Source organism: Narcine bancroftii, chromosome 14 (genome assembly GCF_036971445.1).
Source record: "Narcine bancroftii isolate sNarBan1 chromosome 14, sNarBan1.hap1, whole genome shotgun sequence".
Taxonomy (NCBI): Eukaryota; Metazoa; Chordata; class Chondrichthyes; order Torpediniformes; family Narcinidae; genus Narcine; species Narcine bancroftii.
Window position 1 is genome coordinate 2445519 of NC_091482.1, and position 21926 is coordinate 2467444.

Sequence of the window (21926 nt, forward strand, 5' to 3'; positions counted from 1 at the left end):
GGATGTCTCTGTGAATGGAGAGGTAAAGGGGTGGAGAGCTGGAGGAAAGGAGACGGGGATATTATCCTTATCCACATTAACCCATGTCTGTGGGCTTCTCCCCTTTCCCATCCCTCCACCATTTTGTTCGGGCGCCTGCCTACATTTTACTCACACCGTGAATTTGTGGAATCCGTTGCCACGTACAGCTGTGGAGGCCCGATCATTGGGGGAGATTGATAGGGACGCGAGGAAAAGGCAGAAGTTTGGAACTATGTGAGAACAGTTTAGCTCAAGGTGAAGTTGCGGAGCAGACTTGATGGGCCGAATAGCCTGCTTCTCTTCCTTAATCTTGTGAAATCAGTTGGGATGGAGCAAAGGCAGAATAATTTACACATTGCTGTTCATTCTGGAGTCTGATAAGGGCAGGAAAGAAACTCCTTGAAACTGGTGGTGCTTGATCACACACCCGTGAATCTTCGTGACGGGGTGAGGGGAGGGGTGAAGTGAGGGTGGATGAGGTGGGATGAGTCCTTATGTGGCTGCTTTTCCAAGGCAGCAGAAATGTTGCTAGAGGAAGGGTGGGGTATGTGTGGTGGTCTGAGCAGTTTCTTGCAATCTTGAGCAGTGCCGTTCTCTTGTGTTCTGCTCTGTTCTGTTTACCTCCATTGGCATCTGCCTGGTTCTTCTTGTTCCATTGGGAACTACTTATTGGATTCTAAGTGAGTTCTACTAGGTTACCTCAGCAGGGAGGTTCTGGTTCCAGTCCAGTCAATCTATTGTGATGGTGACACAATCTATTGTGTGGTAGAAAGTGTGTTGACCGGCTGCATCACAGTCTGGTATGGGGACACCAATACCCCTGAGTGTAAAGCCCTGCAAAAAGTAGTGGACACAGCCCAGGATATCACAGGAAAAACCCTCCCCACCCTCGAGAACATCTAAGGAAAGCTGCCGTCGGAGAGCAGCAGCAATCATCAAGGATCCACACCACCCAGCACACACTGACATCAGGAAAGAGGTATCTGTCCCACAAGACTCGCACCACCAGGTTCAGGAACAGCTGCTCCCCTTCCACCATCAGACTCCTCAACAACCAACTCAATCGGGGACCCATTTAAGAACTCTCACTGTGCACTTTACTGATTTTTTTGATTCTCTCTGTGTTGCACAGTCAGTTTGTTTACATTTGTTACCTGTGTACATTGAATGGAGTTTTTTTTTTGCACTGCCAGTAAGTGGTCATTCTGCCTGGCCCACAAGAAAAAGAATCTCAGGTTTGTATGTGATGTCACGTCTGTACTCTGACAATAAATCTGAAATCTGCTGGGCTCATTCTGTGAATTGAATTGTTATTGTCATGTGTACCAAGCTTTGTTTTGCATGCTATCCAGGCAAGTCAACCCATGCTTAAGTACAGCAGGTTGTACAATGACAATAAAAGTTCAGGGTGCAGAGTTGGTCTCAAGAATCCGTGGTGCAGTGTTCTGTACATCTTGAGTGTTGGACTCCACTCTCGTTCCATCCCAGTTCCACTGACCCCTCCGCTCACGACACCGTGACTTGTCAAGACTCTGGCTCCGATCGGTCCTTCTCTTTCCTGACCTGGCCTCCAATCCAGTTACAGCCTGTGGAAGAACATCTGGTCTTTTGTTTTCCTGGACCCCGTGGCCCGCTTGGACATCAGGGAAGATCCACCAGCTGCTCGGGAGGTAGTCAGGAGCCCTGGAGCTGAGAGCTGAGTGCTCCCCTGTGGTGGCAAGGGGGTGTGATTCAACAAGTGATAACCTGATTTCAATGTGACTGGGACTGTGCAGGAATGGTCTAGCCTCTCCATTACAGGACAACCCAAAGAACTTTGCACGCAATGACATTCTGTTGAAGTGTCAGAACCATTTCAAAAATCATTTGTGCACAGCACGATTCTACGTGAGGCAAAATCATGTGAAGGGTGGCTGTTCTTAGCCACCACCCCCCCACCCCCACCTAGGACTCTGCTCAAAGTTTATGGGCACCCTTCCCCGTGAAGCAATCACATTTAGATGGTCTCTTCCTTATGTCTCTCCTACCGACTACATAAAAAACACACAAATATTTCACGATGACCCGCTTAAGTGTGGTAGGGCCTCTGTTGAGAATGGCTGGTTTAGGCGATGTTAGTTGAGCGATTAATATTGGCCTGAGAGATCCATTAATTAATTCTACCAACAGTGGACTTGAGATCTTCAATACCTGCAAGGCAAGACCTTTTGTTAAATTGTCGGAAGGACATTAATAAATTGGAAGGGGTGCATAGAAGATGCACCAGAATGTCGCTGGGGCCTGAGTTGTAGCAAGAGGTTGGATAGGCTGGGACTTTATTCCCTAGGGCAGTGGTTCTCAACCTTTTTCTTTCCACTCACATTCCACCTTAAGTATTCCCTATGCCATCGGTGCTCTGTAATTAGTAAGGGATTACTTAAGGTGGTATGTGGGTGGAAAAAAGTTTGAACACCACTGTTTTAATCATACTTTATTGACTCGTTATGTGGACAGTTTCAGAATCCAAAGGAAATGGGCCAATGACAATTTTTCTGAAGCAAAATATTTCAGTAACAATTGGGTCTCGAGTAGTGATTCTCAACCTTCCCTTCCCACTCACATCCCACCTTTAGCAATCCTTTACTAATCACAGAGCACTGAAAGCATAGGGATGTAGAGTTGGGTGGAAAAGTGCCAGATGGAGTTCAATCCGGATAAGTGTGAGGTGATGCATTTTGGAAGGACAAACCAAAAGGTTGAGTACAGGGTTGACAGAAAAAGGTTGAGAACCACCACCCTAGAGTGTAAGAGGCCGAGAGATGACCGAGAAGGGGTTTATAACATTTTTCCCAGGATCACCGATTCTAGAACTAGAGGGCACAGGTTTGAGGTATTAGGGGAAAAATTTAAGATAGACCTGAGAGGCAATGGTTTCACTCGGGGTAGTCCAACTGCCTAAATAAACTAGAAATGGGCACAATTATTGATCAAAAACCATTTGGACAGATGTATGGATAGGAAGGGCCTTGAAGGCAATGGACCAAGTGGGGTAGCCCTGAGTGCCAACTTGGTCAGCATGAAGAAGTTGGGTGGAAGGGCCTGTTCCATGCTCCTATCTTCCCTATAGTCAGTGGAATGTTGTGAAGAATCCTAATGGACATCTTGTTATCCCAGGAATCTGGGCAGGTTCAGGGTCCCTCTCTTTGGAGCGATATTTGAGGGCAACGTGGAGAGAGTTGATGAGCTCCTGCAGAAGATTGAGGATTCTGACGGCTCTCTGTTCCACCCAATGCTCAGAGGTAATAGCCAAAAGAGAGCATGAGGCGATGTCCCAGAGTGAGTACTCACCATCTCCTGAACCCCTCAAAAGCTCCCCAGTGACCTGGAGTGGATGTGGAGCAGATGTACCCAGTATCAGAAGCTCCCCAGTGACCTGGAGTTTATGTGGAGCAGATGTACCCAGTGTCCATCCCAGGTTTTGGACTGCATGTGTACAAGTCCAGTTGGAACCTCTACCTCACAACGCTGGAGTCCCAGGTTCAGTCCTAACCTCGGGTGCTCTCTGTGTGGAGTTGGCACATTTCCCTGTCACCGCGTGGGCTTCCCCGAGGAGCTCTGGTATCCTCCCTCGTCCCCAAGACTGGGAGGTTGGCAGGTTAATTGCTGCTGTCAGTTTCCCCCAATGTGTGGGTGAGGGGTAGATTCTGGGGGAGTTGATGGGTGGCATGGTTAGGCTGATGCTAAAACAGTGCCAGCGGCCCAGGTTTGAATCCTGCGCTGTCTGTAAGGAGTTTTACACTCTCCTGTCTCCCCAAGGGCTCCAGTTTCCTCCCATCATTCAAAATGTACTGGGCGAAGGGGTATGTCAATTGAGTGTAATTGGATAGCACGGGCTTATGGGCTGAAAGGGCCTGTCACCAGGCCATATGTCTAAAGGAAAAATGTGGGGAAAATAAAATAGGATTAATGTAGGTGGCATTAGTGTAAATGGGTGTGAATAGTCACTGATTGTGAACTGTACACCATGTTCACAATCACATGGTACATTTATCCCGGGGGTGGTTTTTTCCCCTGTTTGCCCCACCATAAACTCCTGTGTTGGAGAGACCCGGGATCATGGTCAGAGGCCTTGAACAACAGATTCATAGGGTGCAGCTCTCCATCAGGCCTGCCTTCATGCTGGGGTGCCTTGGTTCAGGGGAAGAGTGTGGGGAGTGAGTTGGGAATTCACTGAGAACCAAATGAGTGACACTTCCCTCTACATAACGACCATGTGGAGATGTGGTCAGAGCTCCTTGGGGTAGCCCAGACACTTCATGAACATTCTTGTAAGGTAGTGACAGTTACACAGAACATAGAACATTACAGCACAGTACAAGCCCTTTGGCCCGCGATTCCTTAAACAAAATCTAAACTTTTCCTACCTCACAGCCCTCTATTTTTCTTTAAGTCATGTGCCTCAGAGCCTCCTAAAAGCCCTAATGTTTCAGCCTCCACCACCACCCCTGATGAGGCATTTCCCAATCCAGGCAACATCCTGGTAAAATCTCCACAGCTTCCACATCCTTCCTGTAATGAGGTGACCAGAACTGAACACAATACTCTATGTGTGGTCTCACCAGAGGTTTGTAGAGGTGCAACGTGACCTCTCGAGTCCTAAACTCAATCCCCTGACTAATGAAGCCCAGCATCCCATAGGGCGCCTTACCTATCCTATTAACCTGTGCGGTGACCTTAAGGGATGTATGGATTTGGACCCCAAGGTCCCTCTGCTCCTCCACTCTGTAAGTTATCCGACCATTAACCCTGTACTCAACCTTTTGGTTTGTCCTTCCAAAATGCATCACCTCACACTTATCCGGATTGAACTCCATCTGGCACTTTTCCACCCAACTCTACATCCTGTTTGTATCCTCTTGTAACCTTCGACAACCTTCAGCTCCATCCACAACTCCAACCTTCGAATCATTCGTAAACTTACTGACCCCCTCTTTCCGCCTCTTCATTCAGATCATTTATAAAAATCACAAAGAGCAGGGGTCCCAGAGCAGATCCCTATGGAACTCCACTAGTCACTGACCTCCAGGCAGAACATGTTCTATCCACTCTCCTTTCTACATGCAAGCCAATTCTGAATCCACTCACCTAAGGTTCCATGGGTCCTATACCTCATGACTTTCTGGACATGTGATCCTTGTCAAATTACCAGCCAAACCCCACTGGACTGGGGTCAATTGGCAACATCCCCCCCCCCCCACCCAAGTCTCCCCAAGGGCTTGTAGCTTTTCCCCAAGCCTACCTGGTCCGAAGCTGCCGTGCAAAAAGTCTGGTTGATTGTGAGCCGGAGTAGGTTGCCGTCAGCACTGTGTTTTGATCCTGAATCAATTGCAGCAACTGGGAGCTGATCAAATGGGGCTGAGTCTCCCAAGAGTTCTGAGCACAGGGCATGAGCTGGGAGCAACAGGCGGTGGACACAGAGCTGGGATTCCAGCAGCTTCATTGCCAGCCAGGCCTCTGCACAAGAAGCAGGCACAAAGCAAGCCCTTTGGCCCATCATCTCCATGCTGACCCTTTTTTGTCACCATGGTTCCTTCTGGTTCCATCCACAGTAAAGGGAGCAGAACTTCAGTTGCATGTCCCCAGCAGGGTGGTGGGAAAAAGTCAGGACACCATTCCTCTCTGACCCTTTCTCCTGAACCTTCCACAGACTCCAACACGGGGCAGACCAGCCTGATGAAGGCCTTGCTGAAGATAACCAACAAGGCCGAGGAGCTGTCCCAGGACCTCAGGACGGTGGAGATCGTCAAGAAGCTCATCTCCTTCTCGCGGAGACGTGGGGACCTCGTCGACCTCCTTAATGCTGCCTACACAGACAAGATTTACCGGGGTAGGGAGTTACTTCACACAGCCCTGCGTAGGGAGCCCCAGCCCCAACTTTGGTTCATAGTGTGTCTGTTTCCAGGGCAGACAGCTCTCCACATCGCAGTGGAGCGGAGGCGATGTGACCTCGTCGAGCTGCTGGTTCGGAACGGAGCTGCCGTCGATGTCTTAGCCAGAGGGAGCTTCTTCCGCAACAAAAGAAACAGGCAGTGCTCTTTCTACTTTGGTGAGTGCAAAATGCAGGCTGTACCTGGGCACACAGGCCCTGGGCACGTGGGCCTGTAGGCCAGTGTATATTTGTGTGTATTTCGGTGTATGTCACTCTATGTATATCACTTTTAATCAGTTAAAATGCAGATTTACTCGGGACAAATATACACTGGCCTCTTCACATCTATGTTCTGGTTAAAAGAAAGACATAACGGTTGATATACACTAGCCAATGCACACATACCATAGAGTTTGTACTTATACTCTGGCTAAAACACACCATGTACACTGACAAATGATACACACATGGTACACCACCTGATTTTGCTAGATTGGCAGCAAACCCACAGCCCTCCTACTAATTACTGCACTGATTTTGAGACATCTGGAACTCTTTAATATGCAGTGGAAACACTGAAATATGCATTCATGCTCGCTGACATATACGGTCAGTACACAAATATATACTGACCTGTTCACAAGTTTACAGTGGCTGAACCATGTGTGTACACTGTCCAGTGACACAATTACCACATTCCAGGTTCAACAAACCATTAGTGAAATGCCGTTACAGTGCCAGAGATCGGGACTAGAGTACGAATCCCGCGCTGTCTGTAAGGAGTTGGTACGTTCTTCCTGTGTCTGCTTAGAGTTTCCCCCGGGGGCTCCAGTTTCCTCCCACTGTTCGAAACGTACAGGGAGTTGTAGGTCAATAGGGTGTAAATTGGGCAGCGCGGGCTCGTGGGCCGAAAGAGCCTGTTACCGTGCTGTATGTCTAAATTTAAAAAAAAATTAAATTACAATATGTTCTCACACTACCAGGCATAATGTGACAATAAACACGACCTGTTGGAACTTCCAGCCTGGTCTGAGCATCACCAGGTACTGACCTGGATTGGGATTGTCCCCCGTTGGCCTCGTACCCACAGGGTTGCCATGGACAGAGTCGGCCTCTAGCTCCACACGGCGAGCTGGGAAGCACCTTGCCTCCCTGTCCCAGGCCGGCTGGGACCCAGCCCACTTGTTGTAGGGCAGTAGGTGCTTTGCAGTTAGCACATTTTAATTTTAATTTTAAAATTTTAAATTCTATTAACCGGTGTGATTGTTCGCCGCAGGCTCATGGGCCGAAATGGCCTGTTACTGTACTGCATGTCTACATTTTAAAAATGTAAAGAGAGGTACCACTTCATAGGGAAAGTGTCACGGAAAAACATAGGTTAACGACTTCGGGGCTGCACAGGCCACTGCGCTCTATGTAGAAGGGTTCATGAAGTGCATTACAGAAAGCACTGGATGACGATAACAAAGGGTGAACAAAATTTTTAATATTTTAAAAATTAATATTTTGTTACAGCACTGTAACAAAGCCCCTTTGGCCCACGAGCCCATGCTGACCAATTACACCCCATTGACCTTTCGATCCGATACCTTTCAAACGGTGGAATGAAACCAGAGCCCCTGAGGAAAATCCACACAGACATGGGGAATCCATACAAACTCCTCACAGACAGCGTGGGATTTGAACCCAAGTCCTGATCGCTGGCGCAGTAACAGTGTTGTGCTAACCGCAACGCCAACCATGCCACCTGTGGCAGTGAAGAGACCAGTTGGTACCCGGCAGGGACACCATGAAAACATTGGTGGGGTTCATTCAGAAGCCTGATGGCTGCAGGGAAGAAACACTCATTACGTCTGTTGGTGCGTGATTTTGCACTTGAGCTTTCTCCCTGATGGGAGGAGAGAGAAGCATGTGTGTCTGGGGTGTGTCAGCTGTCTTTTGTAGCCAGCAGGAGATGGAGTCCATGGAGGGAAGGGAAGTTTGCGTGAAGTTCCCAGCTGCATTCACCACCTGCGGCAGTTTCCGATGTTGAGCAGAGCAGCTCCCGTGCCACGCTGCAATGCGTCCAGCAAGGATGCCTGGTGTGGTATACACCAGTGGTGGAGAGGGAGGAATATTGTGGGATTTGTGGGTATCTTCCAATGGATGAAGTGCAGGTCCAGCCAGATGTCGGGTGTGGACGGGGTTGTGAATTGCCATTGTAATCTGGCTGATGAGCTGGGGGGTGGGGGCAGCCGTGGAGCCAGGACTTAACGGTGCTGTTTCTCTTCCCCTCCCCACCCCCATTGCCATGGACATAGGGGGATTCCCGCTCGGTCTGGCAGCCTGTACCAACCAGGTGGACGTCGTGGCCTTCCTGATCAAGCATGGCGCTGACCCCAGGGCACAGGACCGGGCAGGGAACACCGTGCTGCACGCTCTGGTGTCCATCGCCTGCGAGGCAGCAGAGGCGCGGAGCTTCGTGACAGAAATGTATGATTTCATCCTGATCAAGAGCGCAGACCTGGAGCCCCACAGCAACCTAGAGAAGATCACCAACCGCCGGGGCCTGACCCCACTGCACCTGGCCGCACACACCGGCAAGATCGGGGTAAACGCTGACTGACCCTCTCCCGTCTCCACGTGCCCCCAATACGACCCAACCAGAACAGCAGATCCCACCTTGCGCAATACATTCTCAGGACCGAGAAGAGGACTCTCCTGAGATTCCTAACGTTTTGCAATTCACAGCCTTGGTGGGCATTACCCCAAGTGTGTCCCACCCACCTAGTCCTCAGACAAAATTCACAGCCCTCCCTCCAACATCCTGTATAATGGAAAGTTGTTGGTTAATGTGGGCAATTACCCTGCATTTCACCTTCTTCCCAAGTCCCTTCCCAGCTTTTCTTTCTTTCCATTTTCAGTTTTTCCTCACAGTGCAGTTTTCATGACTACTCTCCAGGTAGCTTTTGACTTGCCCTGTCCTGACACAGACTCGGTTCCCCTCCATGGTTTTCCAAGAGTTTGGTCATTTTCCTCCCCTTTGTTCCTGGTATTTTTCTCCCCCGAGTTTTTTTTTTACTTCCATCGTTCCCCTTCCTTTCAGATGCCCAATTTTTCTCCAGGGCAGTAGACTTGTTTCTGGACTTGAACGTGGCCTTTTGACAAGGTCCCACATTGTAACCTGCTCTGGGAGATCAGGTCACGTAGGGTCAGGTCAGTTGCTCACAGAATTGATCTGATGGGAGGAGACAGAGTGGAGGGTTATTCAGTTTAAAGAGGAGGAAGTGCTTGCTGTCTTAAAACAAATCAAGGTGGATAAATCCCCAGGCCCTGACAAGATATTCCCTTGGACCTTGAGGGAGATTAGTGTAGAAATTGCAGGGGCTCTAGCAGAAATATTTAAAATGTCCTTGGCCACGGATGAGGTGACAGAGGATTGGAGGGAATCTCATGTTGTTCTGTTGTTTAACCCTGGAAATTATAGGCTGGTGAGCCTGATATCAGTAGTAGGTAAATTATTGGAAGGTGTTCGAAGAGATTGGATATACGATTAATTGGATGGCCAGGACTGATTAGGGATAGTCAACATGGCTTTGTGCCTGGTAGGTTGTATTACCAGGAAAGTTGACAAAGGAAAGGCCGTGGATGTTGTCTACGTGGACTTTAGGAAGGCCTTTGACAAGGTCCCACATGGGAGGTTAGAGATCTATATTTGACATCTATATCAATGATTGGGATGACAGTGGTGAGTTGGTGAGCAGAATGCATAAATTCGTGGTTTAGTGGACAGAAAAGGATGACAAGATGAAGGGGAAATGGGAAAGTGGGTCAAGGCCTGGTGGATGGGATTTAACTTGGCCAAGCGTAAACCAGGGCAGGGCCTACTCAGTGAATGGCAGGACCCTGATGCTATGGTGGAACAGTGACCTCGGGATACAGGCACATGGTTCTATGGAAGTGGAGAAGTGGAGACACAGGTAGACGGGGGTGGGGGGGGGGGTAAAGGTATTTGGCATGCTTGCCTTTATCGGTCAGAGCCTTGAGCACTTGGCTGTCATTACCACTGTACGAGACATACGTTTGGGAGTTTTGTGTGCAGGTCTAATCATGTGTTGTAGGAAAGATGGCACTCAGCTGGAAGGGGTGCCAAGAAGATTCACTAGAAGTTGGGAGGGATCGGTACGTTTGGAGGCTAAGGGGGGTGGAGGCGGGGGGGGTCCTAGAGGTTTATAAAGTGATGAGGAGCATAGATAAATCGAGCATTTTCCCAGGGTAGGGGTCTAAAACTAGAGTGTGAGAGAGGAAAGATTTAATTTTTAAGCTTTAGACGTACAGCACAGTAACAGGTCCTTTCGGCTCACGTGTCCATGGTGCCTAATTTACACCCCATTGACCTACAAATCCCAGCACATTTGGGAGGGTGGAAGGAAACCGTAGCCCCCAGGAAAAACCCATGCAGACACGGGGAGAGCGTACAAACTCCTCACAGACTGCGTGGGATTTGAACCCCGGTCCCGACCGCTGGCGCTGTAACAGCTTTGCGCTAACCGTGCCGCCCCATTTAAAAGGGATTTGAGGGGCACCTTCACACAGAGGGCGGTGGGTGTGTGGAATGAGCTGCCAGAGGAAGTGGATTTTAAATTGTTCCTCCATTTCTGCAGATATTTAAACACATTCTGAGAAGAGAAATAAAACAGCAAAAGTTCAAACACCTTTCCAGGAAGTTCACAGAATGGGAATACGGACCTGTCACCTGTTCCCTCTACGACCTGTCGGGCGTTGACACAGTCGAGGAGAACTCGGTGTTGCAGACCATAGTTTACAGCAGCAGAAATAGAGTGCGTGTCTCGTGGCGAGAGCGCGTCCTGTGGTGTGCATGTCTTGTGGTGAGAGCGCGTCTTGTGGCGTGCGTGTCTTGTGATTTGCGTGCATCCCGCAGTGTGTGTGCCTCATGGAGTGTACGCGTCTCGCGTTTTGTGCTTGCCTCGCAGTACTCGTGCCTCGGTGTGCGTGTCTCCTGTCACGTGATACATGCGTGTCACGGTACGCATGCCTCACAGTGTGTATCTCTCGGTGTTCCTATAACTTGGAACACATTGTGTACATGCACATTATTGCAGCATGTACTGTCCGGCTGGGTATCACAATGGGAGTGTGTGACTCGGGTACATACAAGTCAACTGTGGTGCCTGGTGTAGGCCTGTTAACTGCCCCTCTGATAGTTCGGAGAGATGGATCACCTGTTGGCACCTCATGGCAGGACATCCCCTTGGGATGTCTCTCATATGGTAACCATGCCAATTGGATCCCCATGCCCTGGGATGGGAGGAAACTGTGCCCATTACACAAGGCACCAACAGTCTGACAAACACGGCCACTAAACCCTGTCTTCACTGATTCCAGAACCGACACGAGATGTTGTGTGTGGAACCAATGAACGAGCTTCTGCAGACAAAATGGGAGGATTTTGGCGCCTACATCTTCCTGGTCAGCTTCCTCTTTTACCTCTCCTACATCTTGTGTCTGACCATCGTGGCTTCCCACAGACCCCAGGGAAACCAGGTAAGGCGGAGAGGGGCTCCCACTCCGTATCTTTGTGTTCAAGATGACCACGGTGGATTCAGGTTTCAGGTTTATTGACAGAGAGCATACATGAGATCACATACAACCCTGAGATTCTTTTTCCTGCGGGCCAGGCAGAATGACCACTTATTGGCAGTGCAAAAAAAACCTGACTCAATGTACACGTGTAAACAAATAAAGAAATGTCAACAAACCGAAGACCTTTTTTTTAACCTTTGCTGTATAAAGGACATTGTTTGACCTGCTGAGTGTTTCCAGCGTTGTTTTTACTTCAACCACGGTGTCTGTGGACTTGCGTGTTTTACTACAAGAAGGTTTAGATCATGGAGATGGGAACAAGAATGACAGATGGAGTTTGTGGTTTAGAGAGGGAATTAAATCACCACCCAAACCCTTTGGCCCACAATGCTATGTCGACATATGAAAATCTACTCCAAAACTATTTCCTCTTCCTCTAATAACCCTCGAGATATTTTTTTTCATTCATGTGCCTATTTAAGAGTCTTTGGAGCGTCCTTGTTGTACCAGCCTCCACCATAGTTCCAGTGGATTACGAGAACATAAACAGGATCTGGAGTTTGCCATCTGGCCCGTCGACCCGGCTCTGCTGGTCAATTACATTGTGGCTGATCTGTCCATGGGCTTGGTTCCACTTACCTGCCTGTTTCCCACATCCCTTAGATCCTCCATTAATTAAGAACCCATGTGTGTTAATGAGTCAGCATCCATTTCTCCATCAGGCAGAGAATTTACAACTCTCTGGGAGAAGCAGTTCCTCCTCACCTCGGTTATAAATCCACTTCCCTGGATCTTGAGGCAATGTCCCCTGGTTCTACTCTCTCCTCTCAGTGGAAACCACTTCCCTGCTTCTAACTTATCCACTCCTTTCAGAATTTTGGACCTCGGCCATGTTAGGCTGGTCTGCTCCTGTCTTTACAGTGCAGTTGATTTTTTTGCCAGCTGTTTTATTGGTGGTGATTAATGCCCCTCTCCTCTCGTTCTGCACAGACATCAGGTTGCATGACCTGGGTTAAAGGTCAAATCTACATGATTCTGGCAGCTGTGTATTTCCTGATTAAGGAGGTAAGTTTTCTTCATACAACACTTCCCAATCCACCTGGCATCGCCACTTCCCAATTCACCTGGCATCGCCACTTCCCAATCCACCTGGCATCGCCACTTCCCAATCCACCTGGCATCGCCACTTCCCAATCCACCTGGCTTCGCCACTTCCCAATCCACCTGGCGACACCACTGAATCTGGAGGCTGAGATCTTAACTGACTTTCTGCCCCCTCTCTGTACTCCATCCACAACCTATTCCCTCTCGTACGCGCCTGTCAACTTCCCTTTCATTTTTCTCCTCCCCCAGTCATGGTGGGGGGGGGCTACAATTTACAGTGGCTGAGTAAATTCCCCCAATCCCAAAAATGTGCGGAGCGGTTCTGGATTTGGGAGGAATCCGATGTGGTCACAAGGAGAACACACGAACTCCACACAGGCAGCACCCAAGATTGGGCTCAAACCTGGGTTGCTGGAGCCCCTACCTGCTGCATTACCATGCTGCCCTTGAGCTCACAAAGGTCCCCATCACACCAGTGGTCCATCTTCGGTCTCCAATCCAGATGACCTGTCATTAATGTAGACGGCCAGCGGGATCCCGGGAACTAATCTCTTGTTGACCTAAAGTCTGACTTGTGTCCCCTGTGGAGGGTGCTTGTCCTCAGTGTGGTCAGTCACTGTTGCCCCAGCAACCCTCTCGACATGGGCAGCTGCTGCTCTTGGAGAATGGTGCCAACACCCAGCGGGGCCCTGCCCTCTTTGCCAGCGGCCTACAGTTTTCAACACTGCTTCTCTGGGGGCTTGGAGTCCACACATTCAATAATGTCAGAAAACCATAGAGAAGATTTTGACCTCTTTAATGTTTAACCTGATAACATGGTGACATTCTTCGGCCACAGGGCAGGGAGCTGCCCATTCCAGCCAAAGTGCAGAACTGCCAACAAACACTGAACAACTCTTCCCGTCCCTTGCAGGGGACTGAGATGGTCTACCTGAGGCGCTCCAACCTGCATTCTGTGTTGGTGGATGGTTCCTTCCACATCCTGTAGTAAGTCCGAGTCAGCGAATGTGAGTCGGTGAGAAGGAGGGTGGTGGCTGCAATGGGGCAGCAGAGCGTGAGATCCATTGTGCAAGCTGGTGAGAAGGGTTGGGGTATGAATGGAGAGTGTATCAGTGTGTCTGTTTCTTCCCCACCACCCCCATTAGCTCTCCCCCCCCCCCATTCTTCCACTTTCCCCACACCAAGGGTAGTCTACAGTGGCCACATAAGCACTGACCCCCAGGTTTTCGAAATCAGGAGGGAGCTGAAGTGTTGGGAGGTGGAACCTGCTGCCATGGCCCGCCCTGATCTCCACTCTCCTTACCTGCCAAGGTGATAAGAGCACAGCCCACTGCTACCTCTACCTCTCCGCCCCAGTACCCTCCAACAGTTCAGCATCAGTGAGACACATCTCATGGTTGGTGTAGTGATTAATGCTACGCCTTTACAATGCTAGCAATCGGGACTGGGGTTCGAATACCGCACTGTCTGTAATGGGTTTGCACGTTCGCCCTGTGTCTCTATGGGTTTTCCCCAGAGTCTCTAGTTTCCTCCCATTGTTCAAATCGGCGTATTTGGGCAGCAAGGACTCGTGGGCCTGAAGAGCAGGTTATCATGCTGAATTTAAAAAAAAACATCATAAATATTTCTTGTATTGTCTAAATTTGTTTAGAGTCATGGAATTCTACAATAGGGACACAGGACCTGTGTCTCAACATCCATGCCAACCAAGTTGTCTACCGGACCAAGCCATTTAGAACCATAGAACATTACAGCACAAAAACAGGCCCTTTGGCCCTTCAAGTCTGTGCTGAACCATTTTTTTTGGCCTAGTCCCACTGACCTGTGCCTAGCCCATAGCTCTTCATACCCATCCCAAATTCCAAATTCCTCTTAAATGTTAAAATTGAGCCCACATTAATTACTTCAGCTGGCAGCTCGTTCCACACCCCACCACTCTCTGTGTGAAGAAGTTCCCCCTAAACTTTTCCCCTTTCACTCTTAACCCATGGCCTCCAGTTTCTATCTCACCTACCCTCAGTAGAAAAAGCCTATTGACATTTACTCTGTCTATCCCCCTCATTTTAAATGCCTCGATCAAATCTCCTCTCATTCTTCTATGCTCCAGGGAATAAAGTCCTAACCTTTTTAATCTTTTCCTGTAACTCAGTTCCTGAAGTCCGGGCAACATCCTAGTAAATCTTCTCTGTCCTCTTTCTATCTTATGGAGATCTTTCCTGTCGTTAGATGAGCAAAACTGCACATTATACTCCAAATTTGGCCTCACCAATGTCTTATACAACTTTACCATAACATCCCAACTCCTGTACTCAATACTTTGATTTACGAAGGCCAATGTGCCAAAAGCTCTCTTTACAACCCTGTCTACCTGTAACGCCACTTTCAGGGAATTATGTATCTGGATTCCCAAATCCCTCTGTTCTACCGCACTCCTCAGTCCCCGACCATTTACCGTGTACATCCTTTCATGCTTTTTGAATATTTTATTTTAAAAGACTCAAACAAATAGATACAAACAATATAAGACGTTTTCTTATCACACAGTATAAGATCCATATATTAATAATAATATTTTACCCCTTCCCCAGAAATTAAATAAACCATATATATATATATATATATATATATATATATCTATAACAATTACAGTACGGAAACAGGCCATAAAAGGCTAAGGAATAAAAATTAAACTAAAAATTAAAATTAAAACTCATGTCATCTGTACCACAACCTTAATTCAGTCTCTTCTTTATTTATCTGTCAGGACTGTTTGTCTCTTAACTCATTTCGGAAGGGGCAGAGGGGGGTGGGGAGTGGGTAGAGATCATATCCGTGCCTCAGATACGGCTTCCACACTTCAGTGAACGTGTCATACGTTTTCCTCAAGTGATACGTGATCTTCTCCAGGGGATGCGGCTCTGCATCATGTAATACTCAGTTGAGAGTTGGACTTCCATGTAACCACTATACACTCCTCAGCGATCTCCACAAACTGAATTTGGAGTTTGGATAATCTAAACCATACTTCACCAAATGACTCCCAGAAGAAACAATTTTGGATCTTGTGGAAACTCCACATTTGTAATTTTTTTTAAGATGTCCCCAGGTCTACCCAGAAGGATCTCACCTTCATACATATCCAGGTGGAGTGGATAAAGGTTCCAACCTTTACACTACATCTGAAACACAAAGATTTGAAATTTCGGACTTTGATTATGTAATTTTTGCTGTGTGAGGTACAACTGATGCAGGAAATTGTTTGTATCCGGCATCGATCCGTCCTTTCTTGGTTTGTCCTTCCAAAATGCAACACCTCACACTTGTCTGCTTTAGATTCCTGCATTTAGCCCATATCCCTCTAACCCTTTCCTATCCACATACCTGACTAAATGTCTTTTAAATGCCAGTTGTTCCTGCCTTAGCCACATCCTCTGGCAGCTCGTTCCACCACCCTCTGTGTGTGTGTGAAGAAGGTGCCCTTCAGGTCCCCTTCAAAATCTCTCCCCATTCGCCTTAAACTTGTGCCCTCAAGCTGTAGACTCCCCTATCTTGGGAAGGGAATGTGACCATTTATGTGGTCTCTGTCCTTCATGGTTTTTTTTCCCCCTCATCGCCCTCCACCTCAGGGAGGAAAGTCCTTGTTCCTCCTGGTGACATCTCTGAGAATTTTTTCTGTTGTTGTCGTTGATAGCTTTGTGCAGTCGGGGCTTGTGATTGTCTTCAGTTCTCTGTGCTGGGTGGACTTTGAGGGATCCCGAATCCTCTTGGTGCTGTCTCTGGCTCTCGGCTGGTTCAACGTCTTGTATTACACACGGGGCTTCAAACTGACTGGAATCTACTGTGTCATGATTAAAAAGGTACGTCCCAGTTGGCGAGTCCCAGATGCGCTTGCTCTGTCCTCAGCATCCCATCCTCACAGCTGTTCAATTCCCTGCTTCCAAATGAACACCTCACCAAGAGATGTGCTGGTCTGGGAAACAGCACAGCTCTGGAAGTTAGCAGATTATACTGGACAACAGATTTTTTTCCAAAAGATTTTCTTCCTGAAAACATTTTGGGGACTATGATGGACATCTTCAAGCTGAACACAAAGATAATTTCAGATTTTCTGTATCACGTTGGAAGGTGGAGAAACATTAAATTAAATTTAGTATGTTTAATCGCATAATGATGCTGTTAGTATATCTGACCTAAAAATGTTTTGCCGCTGATTTTCATTTGTACTCAGCATCTGATGCCTTTCAAGTCAGAGTCCAACAATAGTCGGCCAGCATTGATGGATTCCAGTTGTCCTGATACTGGTTTTCCATGATCGCAGTGACCCGGTGAATCCTTTCACTGACGGCACCAAGATCAGCAGGGATGACATCCAAGTGCGAATGCAGAAAATGAATTTTCAACAATATTCATTGTTTTGTCTGCTTGAAGCAGACTTAAAATGTCAGGAAATCACAAAAATAGGTTATATCTAAAAAAAACAGTACATGATATGAAAGTTTTAAGATGATCCATGATCAGCAGCCCAAAATCCATAAAATCCATCATAAAGTGGTCAGGAAACAAAATCTTTGTTGCCAGTGTAACCAACGACATTGTTTATCCCTGTAAAGATTTAGGTAGTTTGAGATCTTGATAAAAGAAGAATTCTTCGTGTTGGCCCAGGAGTTGTTAAAATCAGTGACTGTTTTCAGAGCATAGTTTAGCTGACACCTCTACGTACAGATAGAGAAGCGGTGTTGACCTGTAACACAATCAATCCAATCCAGGCAACATCCTGGTGAATCTCTTCTGCACCCCTTCCAATTGATGACATTCTTCCTGTAGCTGGGTAACCAGAACTTCCTGTAGTTCTCCAAGTGTGGTCTCACCAATGCCTCATGTAGGTGTATCATGAGGTCCCAACATTTGTACAGTAAAATTCTTAAAATCCAGAAAGCTCGGGGAGGGTTGGTCCAGATTTTCAGATTCTCTGGCAGTACTTTTAGGATTCAAATTTAAGGAAGAGTAAACAGGTACATTTTGCTAGTACTAAAACACCAACATTTTTTCTGAGTGGTCGCTTGTTGCCACTGTCATCTGTGGACCTTACACCCGCACACACGCCCGCAAAAGCTGAGGGTTTTCAAGAAGTCTGGATTCTCAGGTGGTCCGGATTTCTGGATCCAGATTTTTGGACTTTCACTGCACCCTGTGTTCCAGACACCTTCACCACCCTGACCACCTGAGTCATCACTTTTCATAGAACTATGCACCTGTACCTCTGGGTCTCTCTGTTCTGCAACTCTCTGCAGGGCTCTGCCAGTCACTGTACAAGAGCCACCCTGGTTTGACTTGGCGCAATTTACTATCTCACACTTGTCAGAGTTGAATTCCATTTGCCGCTCATTGATCTTAGATATCCTTCACTCTCCACCACACCACCAATTTTGATTTCATCTGCAAATATACTAATGTTGACTGTGGTTAATATAGAAAACAACAGTAAACCCAGTACTGACCCCTGTGGCACGTCACTGGTCACAGACCTCCAATCCAAAACCATCATTCCCATGAGCCAGCTTGAATCCATTGGCCCAGCTCTCCTTGGATGTCTTGTGATCTAACCTACCATGCAGAAGGTTATGTTGAGTACTCTATATAGTTGTGTTTTTGGACTTTTTTAATGTTAAATTTGTGGGGTTGACAATTACATGGATACTACTTTTGACCGTGTTAAGTACCTGTGTCATTTGAGGTGCCAGGAGTTCTAATGGGCGGGCAGGTGGCTGGGATCGGCTGGTAATTCTGTGTTGGAGGTGTCAGGAGCTCTAATGGGTGGGTGGCTGGGGCCAAAAATGGAGGGGGGGGGGAGAATCAACTTTTACCCAAGTATATATGGCATGTGACATTCCACCCTGGAGCAGATCTGACCTAACAATGTCACTCATTACTCTGTGTCTCTCGCATTGTCCCTCAACCTGTGATGCACAAAGTCTGGGCTCTACTCCCCCTAAGTCCAACAGCACTACAGAATGAGGGTGTGGTTTATCACATGGCTGTGGTGGGACCTTGCACTACTGGTGTAGGGCCCTGGGGGTGGGGGGAGGGGAGGGGGGACAGGAGATACAATAGGACTGGTTTCTCCTGCATCTCTGCCCAGTGTCCATATCAGCTGTGGCTGGCTTCTGTCCAGAGCTGTTTGAAATCCTCGGTCCGGGCAGCAAGGAATTGGAAGTAAAACAAACCAGAAAAAGCTGAAAACGCTCAGCAGTTCAGGCAGCCTCCATGAAGGGAAATGGTCAACGTCTCAGGAAAGTGTTAGCAGTCCTGAAGAAGGGTCTTGGACCTGAAACATTCACTGCCTCCACTCTGCTGAGCTGCCTGACCCACTGTGGTTGCAGCATTTTCTGTGATTTTATTTCAGATTTGCAGCCTCTTCACTGGGTAATCGGTCTCTCGGTGAGGATAAATCCATCAGGTTTAACCAAATAACTTTGCCTTCTGTTGACAGATTATTCTGCAGGATATCCTGAGATTTCTCTTGGTTTACGTGGTTTTCATTGTGGGATTTGCAGCAGGTAAAGGCACCTTCTTGTCATGTAATAAAACAGAAAATGTGATATTCCACAAAATTTCCTTTGGTCGACTGTAGACAAAGATTCGTCATCAGCAGAAATTGCCCAACACCCCTTACAAAAGAGAGTCACTGAGTGCCCGTAGATTCACCTCCAGGACTCTCAGAATTATCAGCAAACCCAAACTCCAGATCCAAACCTCTGACACCATCGGGAAGACACCATCGGAAAGCCCCCAGCACCCTCTTTCATCTCGGTTCTGATACCTGGTACCCCCTTCAGACAGTCTTGAGCCAGTCTCCGGCAGTCCGTAGCCTGGCGTGAGTCCTTAAACGCACTCGCCAGCAGCCCACAGCCTGCGTGGGTCCTTGCCTCAAGTTACCAACAGCTCCTCGCCTGTGCGTTCTTCAACCGCAGAACCCCTCAATGGTCACTGTCCCGTGGGTTGCTTCCCCTTCCTCTCCTCAAGCATGGGATTCACGCAAGTGTTGGCCTTCCTGACTGCTGCCATGTGCTCTGTGTGTTGCAATGGTTCAACCACAACAGGAGCTGATTGATCCCCAGTTCATCCCTGGGATTATTCCCCACGGTTTTTGGGTTGGGGTAACATGAATATGAACAACACAAGTAATTGATCAGTCTTCCCGAGGCAGAGTCTGAATTGAATTGTTCATATCTGCATGTGCCAATATAAACTCTAGAGCTTTGTTCTGTGTGTTATCCAGGTAAGTCAACCCATGTTTGAGAGCAGAACAACGGGCAATAATAAAGCGTAAAGAACAGGGTGCGGTGTTGCAGCATACCATATGCTGTCTGAACTGCCGTGACAACCTGCACGGGAATTTTAAGAGATGACTGGATTTGGACCCCAAGGTCCCTCTGCTCTTCCCACTGTTAACAATCCTGCTATAAACCATACACTCTCTCTTCAAATTAGTCCTTACAAAATGCATCACACCTCATTTGTGAAATGATGAGGCTAGACTGAACTTCTCTGCCACACCTCACTCTGCCCTCATGGTTTATTTCTGCACTACCTCCGAGGGCTGAATTCAACAGCCATGTGGTAATGTTGCTCTATTAAACTGCGGATAGGCCACACGTGGAGTACTGTGTTCAGTTCTGGTCACCTTCATGGAAGGACGTGGAAGCTGTGTAGAGGGTGCAGAGAGATTTACCAGGATGTCGGCGAATGTATCTTATGAGGCATGAGAGCCGAGTTAGGGCTTTTCTCTGGAGCGGTGAGAGCTGACAATAAAGGACTACAAGATTCTGATAGGGTGAACAGCAACATCTTAGTAAATCACTGCATTCTTTCAATCTTATTGATATCTTTCCTGCTGCTGGGCGAACAGAACTGCACACAATATTCCAAGTGTGGCCTCACCAATGTCTTGAATAACTTCAACATAACATCCCAACCTTGATACTCAGTACTTTTATTTATAAAAGCTCAGATGCCAAAAGATTTACTTACAATCCTGTCACCTGCGACACCACCTTCAGGGATCAATGTATCTGTATTCCCAGGTCTATAATGCAGACCTATTAGCGTGTTCATGCCCTTCCCATTTTTCAGCTCCACTCATATGGCCTCTGTCGATGAGTCCTCAGTGCTGTGATATTTTCCCTGACTAGCAATGCCACTCCTCCTCCTTTCCTCCCTCCCCCTCTATCCTGTCTGAAACAACGGAAGCCAGAACATTGAGTTGCTAGTCCTGCCCCTCCTGCAACCGTCTCACTAATAGCAATAATGTCATAATCCCACATGGGAATCCTCGCTCTAAGCTCGTCCTCCATCCCGACAATACTCCTCGCACTGAAGTAGATGCATGAGAGACCATTTCTTTCCTCAACAACTCTGCCTTTACATGTAGTCTTTGCATGTCTCATTGTCCTGCACCTCACTATTACAGACATGTTTTACACTTACATGCACCTTTAGTTATAATTATTAAGAAATACATGTACATAATAATATTTAATCATGTATATAGTTTTTAAACTGTTAATTTGTAGTAGTTTCAATAATTAAAAAGAACATCCATTGTAGATACGTTTGTAATAGTTAAGTTTTGTGGACCAACTTTCAGGGTACAATCAGGGTACTGTTTTTTCACCACAATAACTACCTGCGTTGGGAGCTGGGATGGGCAGGCGGCCAGGCTGAGACAAGAGTCCGTGGTCACTCGTGGAATTTGGACACACAGTACACGTAGCTTGTACGATTCTGGTCTCAGCCAACATATTTCCCAGGAGCCACACATCACGCATCAAGAGCCACATGTGGCTCGTGAGCCATGGTTTGGCCACCCTTGCTCTTGTATCGCATTATCTTTTCCTTTTTATTTCTCTCTCTCCCCCACCCCCAACATGTGCCTCTGACTCTGCCTGCAGCTCTCGCCTCGCTGATTGAGGAGTGTCCCTCGGGCTCGGAGTGCCCGTTTGATGGCTTCAGCACTGCCATCCTGGAGCTGTTCAAACTCACCATCGGCCTGGGGGACCTGGGCATCCAGAAACACTCACGCTTCCCCATCTTCTTCCACACCCTGCTGGTGCTCTACGTCATCCTGACCTTCGTCTTGTTGCTCAACATGCTGATCGCACTGATGGGGGAGACTGTGACCAAGATTTCCAGTGACAGCGAGAAGATCTGGAAACTCCAGGTGGGGCTGCGGGGGTGTTCACACGGACCTCATCTGGGGGTTATTGGTGGGGACTATGGGTCAGTTCCCTGCGATCCAGGTTCCCTTGAA

General features: G+C 47.8%; 1 protein-coding gene across 6 annotated transcripts in view; it reads left to right on the forward strand.

Moving 5' to 3' along the window:
- Nucleotides 1–21926, forward strand: part of LOC138749454 (transient receptor potential cation channel subfamily V member 3-like) — a 38111-nt gene that overhangs the window by 11319 nt on the left and 4866 nt on the right. For 3 of the 6 annotated variants that reach the window (XM_069910803.1, XM_069910804.1, XM_069910802.1), the window contains exons 6-16: nucleotides 3175–3299; nucleotides 5708–5887; nucleotides 5963–6106; nucleotides 8230–8519; nucleotides 10573–10749; nucleotides 11315–11473; nucleotides 12503–12577; nucleotides 13530–13603; nucleotides 16308–16473; nucleotides 19107–19173; nucleotides 21568–21836. In XM_069910803.1, the coding sequence (XP_069766904.1) occupies nucleotides 3175–3299; nucleotides 5708–5887; nucleotides 5963–6106; nucleotides 8230–8519; nucleotides 10573–10749; nucleotides 11315–11473; nucleotides 12503–12577; nucleotides 13530–13603; nucleotides 16308–16473; nucleotides 19107–19173; nucleotides 21568–21836 (1726 nt within the window). The remainder of the gene's footprint in view (nucleotides 1–3174; nucleotides 3300–5707; nucleotides 5888–5962; nucleotides 6107–8229; nucleotides 8520–10572; nucleotides 10750–11314; nucleotides 11474–12502; nucleotides 12578–13529; nucleotides 13604–16307; nucleotides 16474–19106; nucleotides 19174–21567; nucleotides 21837–21926) is intronic. The other 3 variants (XM_069910806.1, XM_069910808.1, XM_069910805.1) reach the window with 1 other exon arrangement.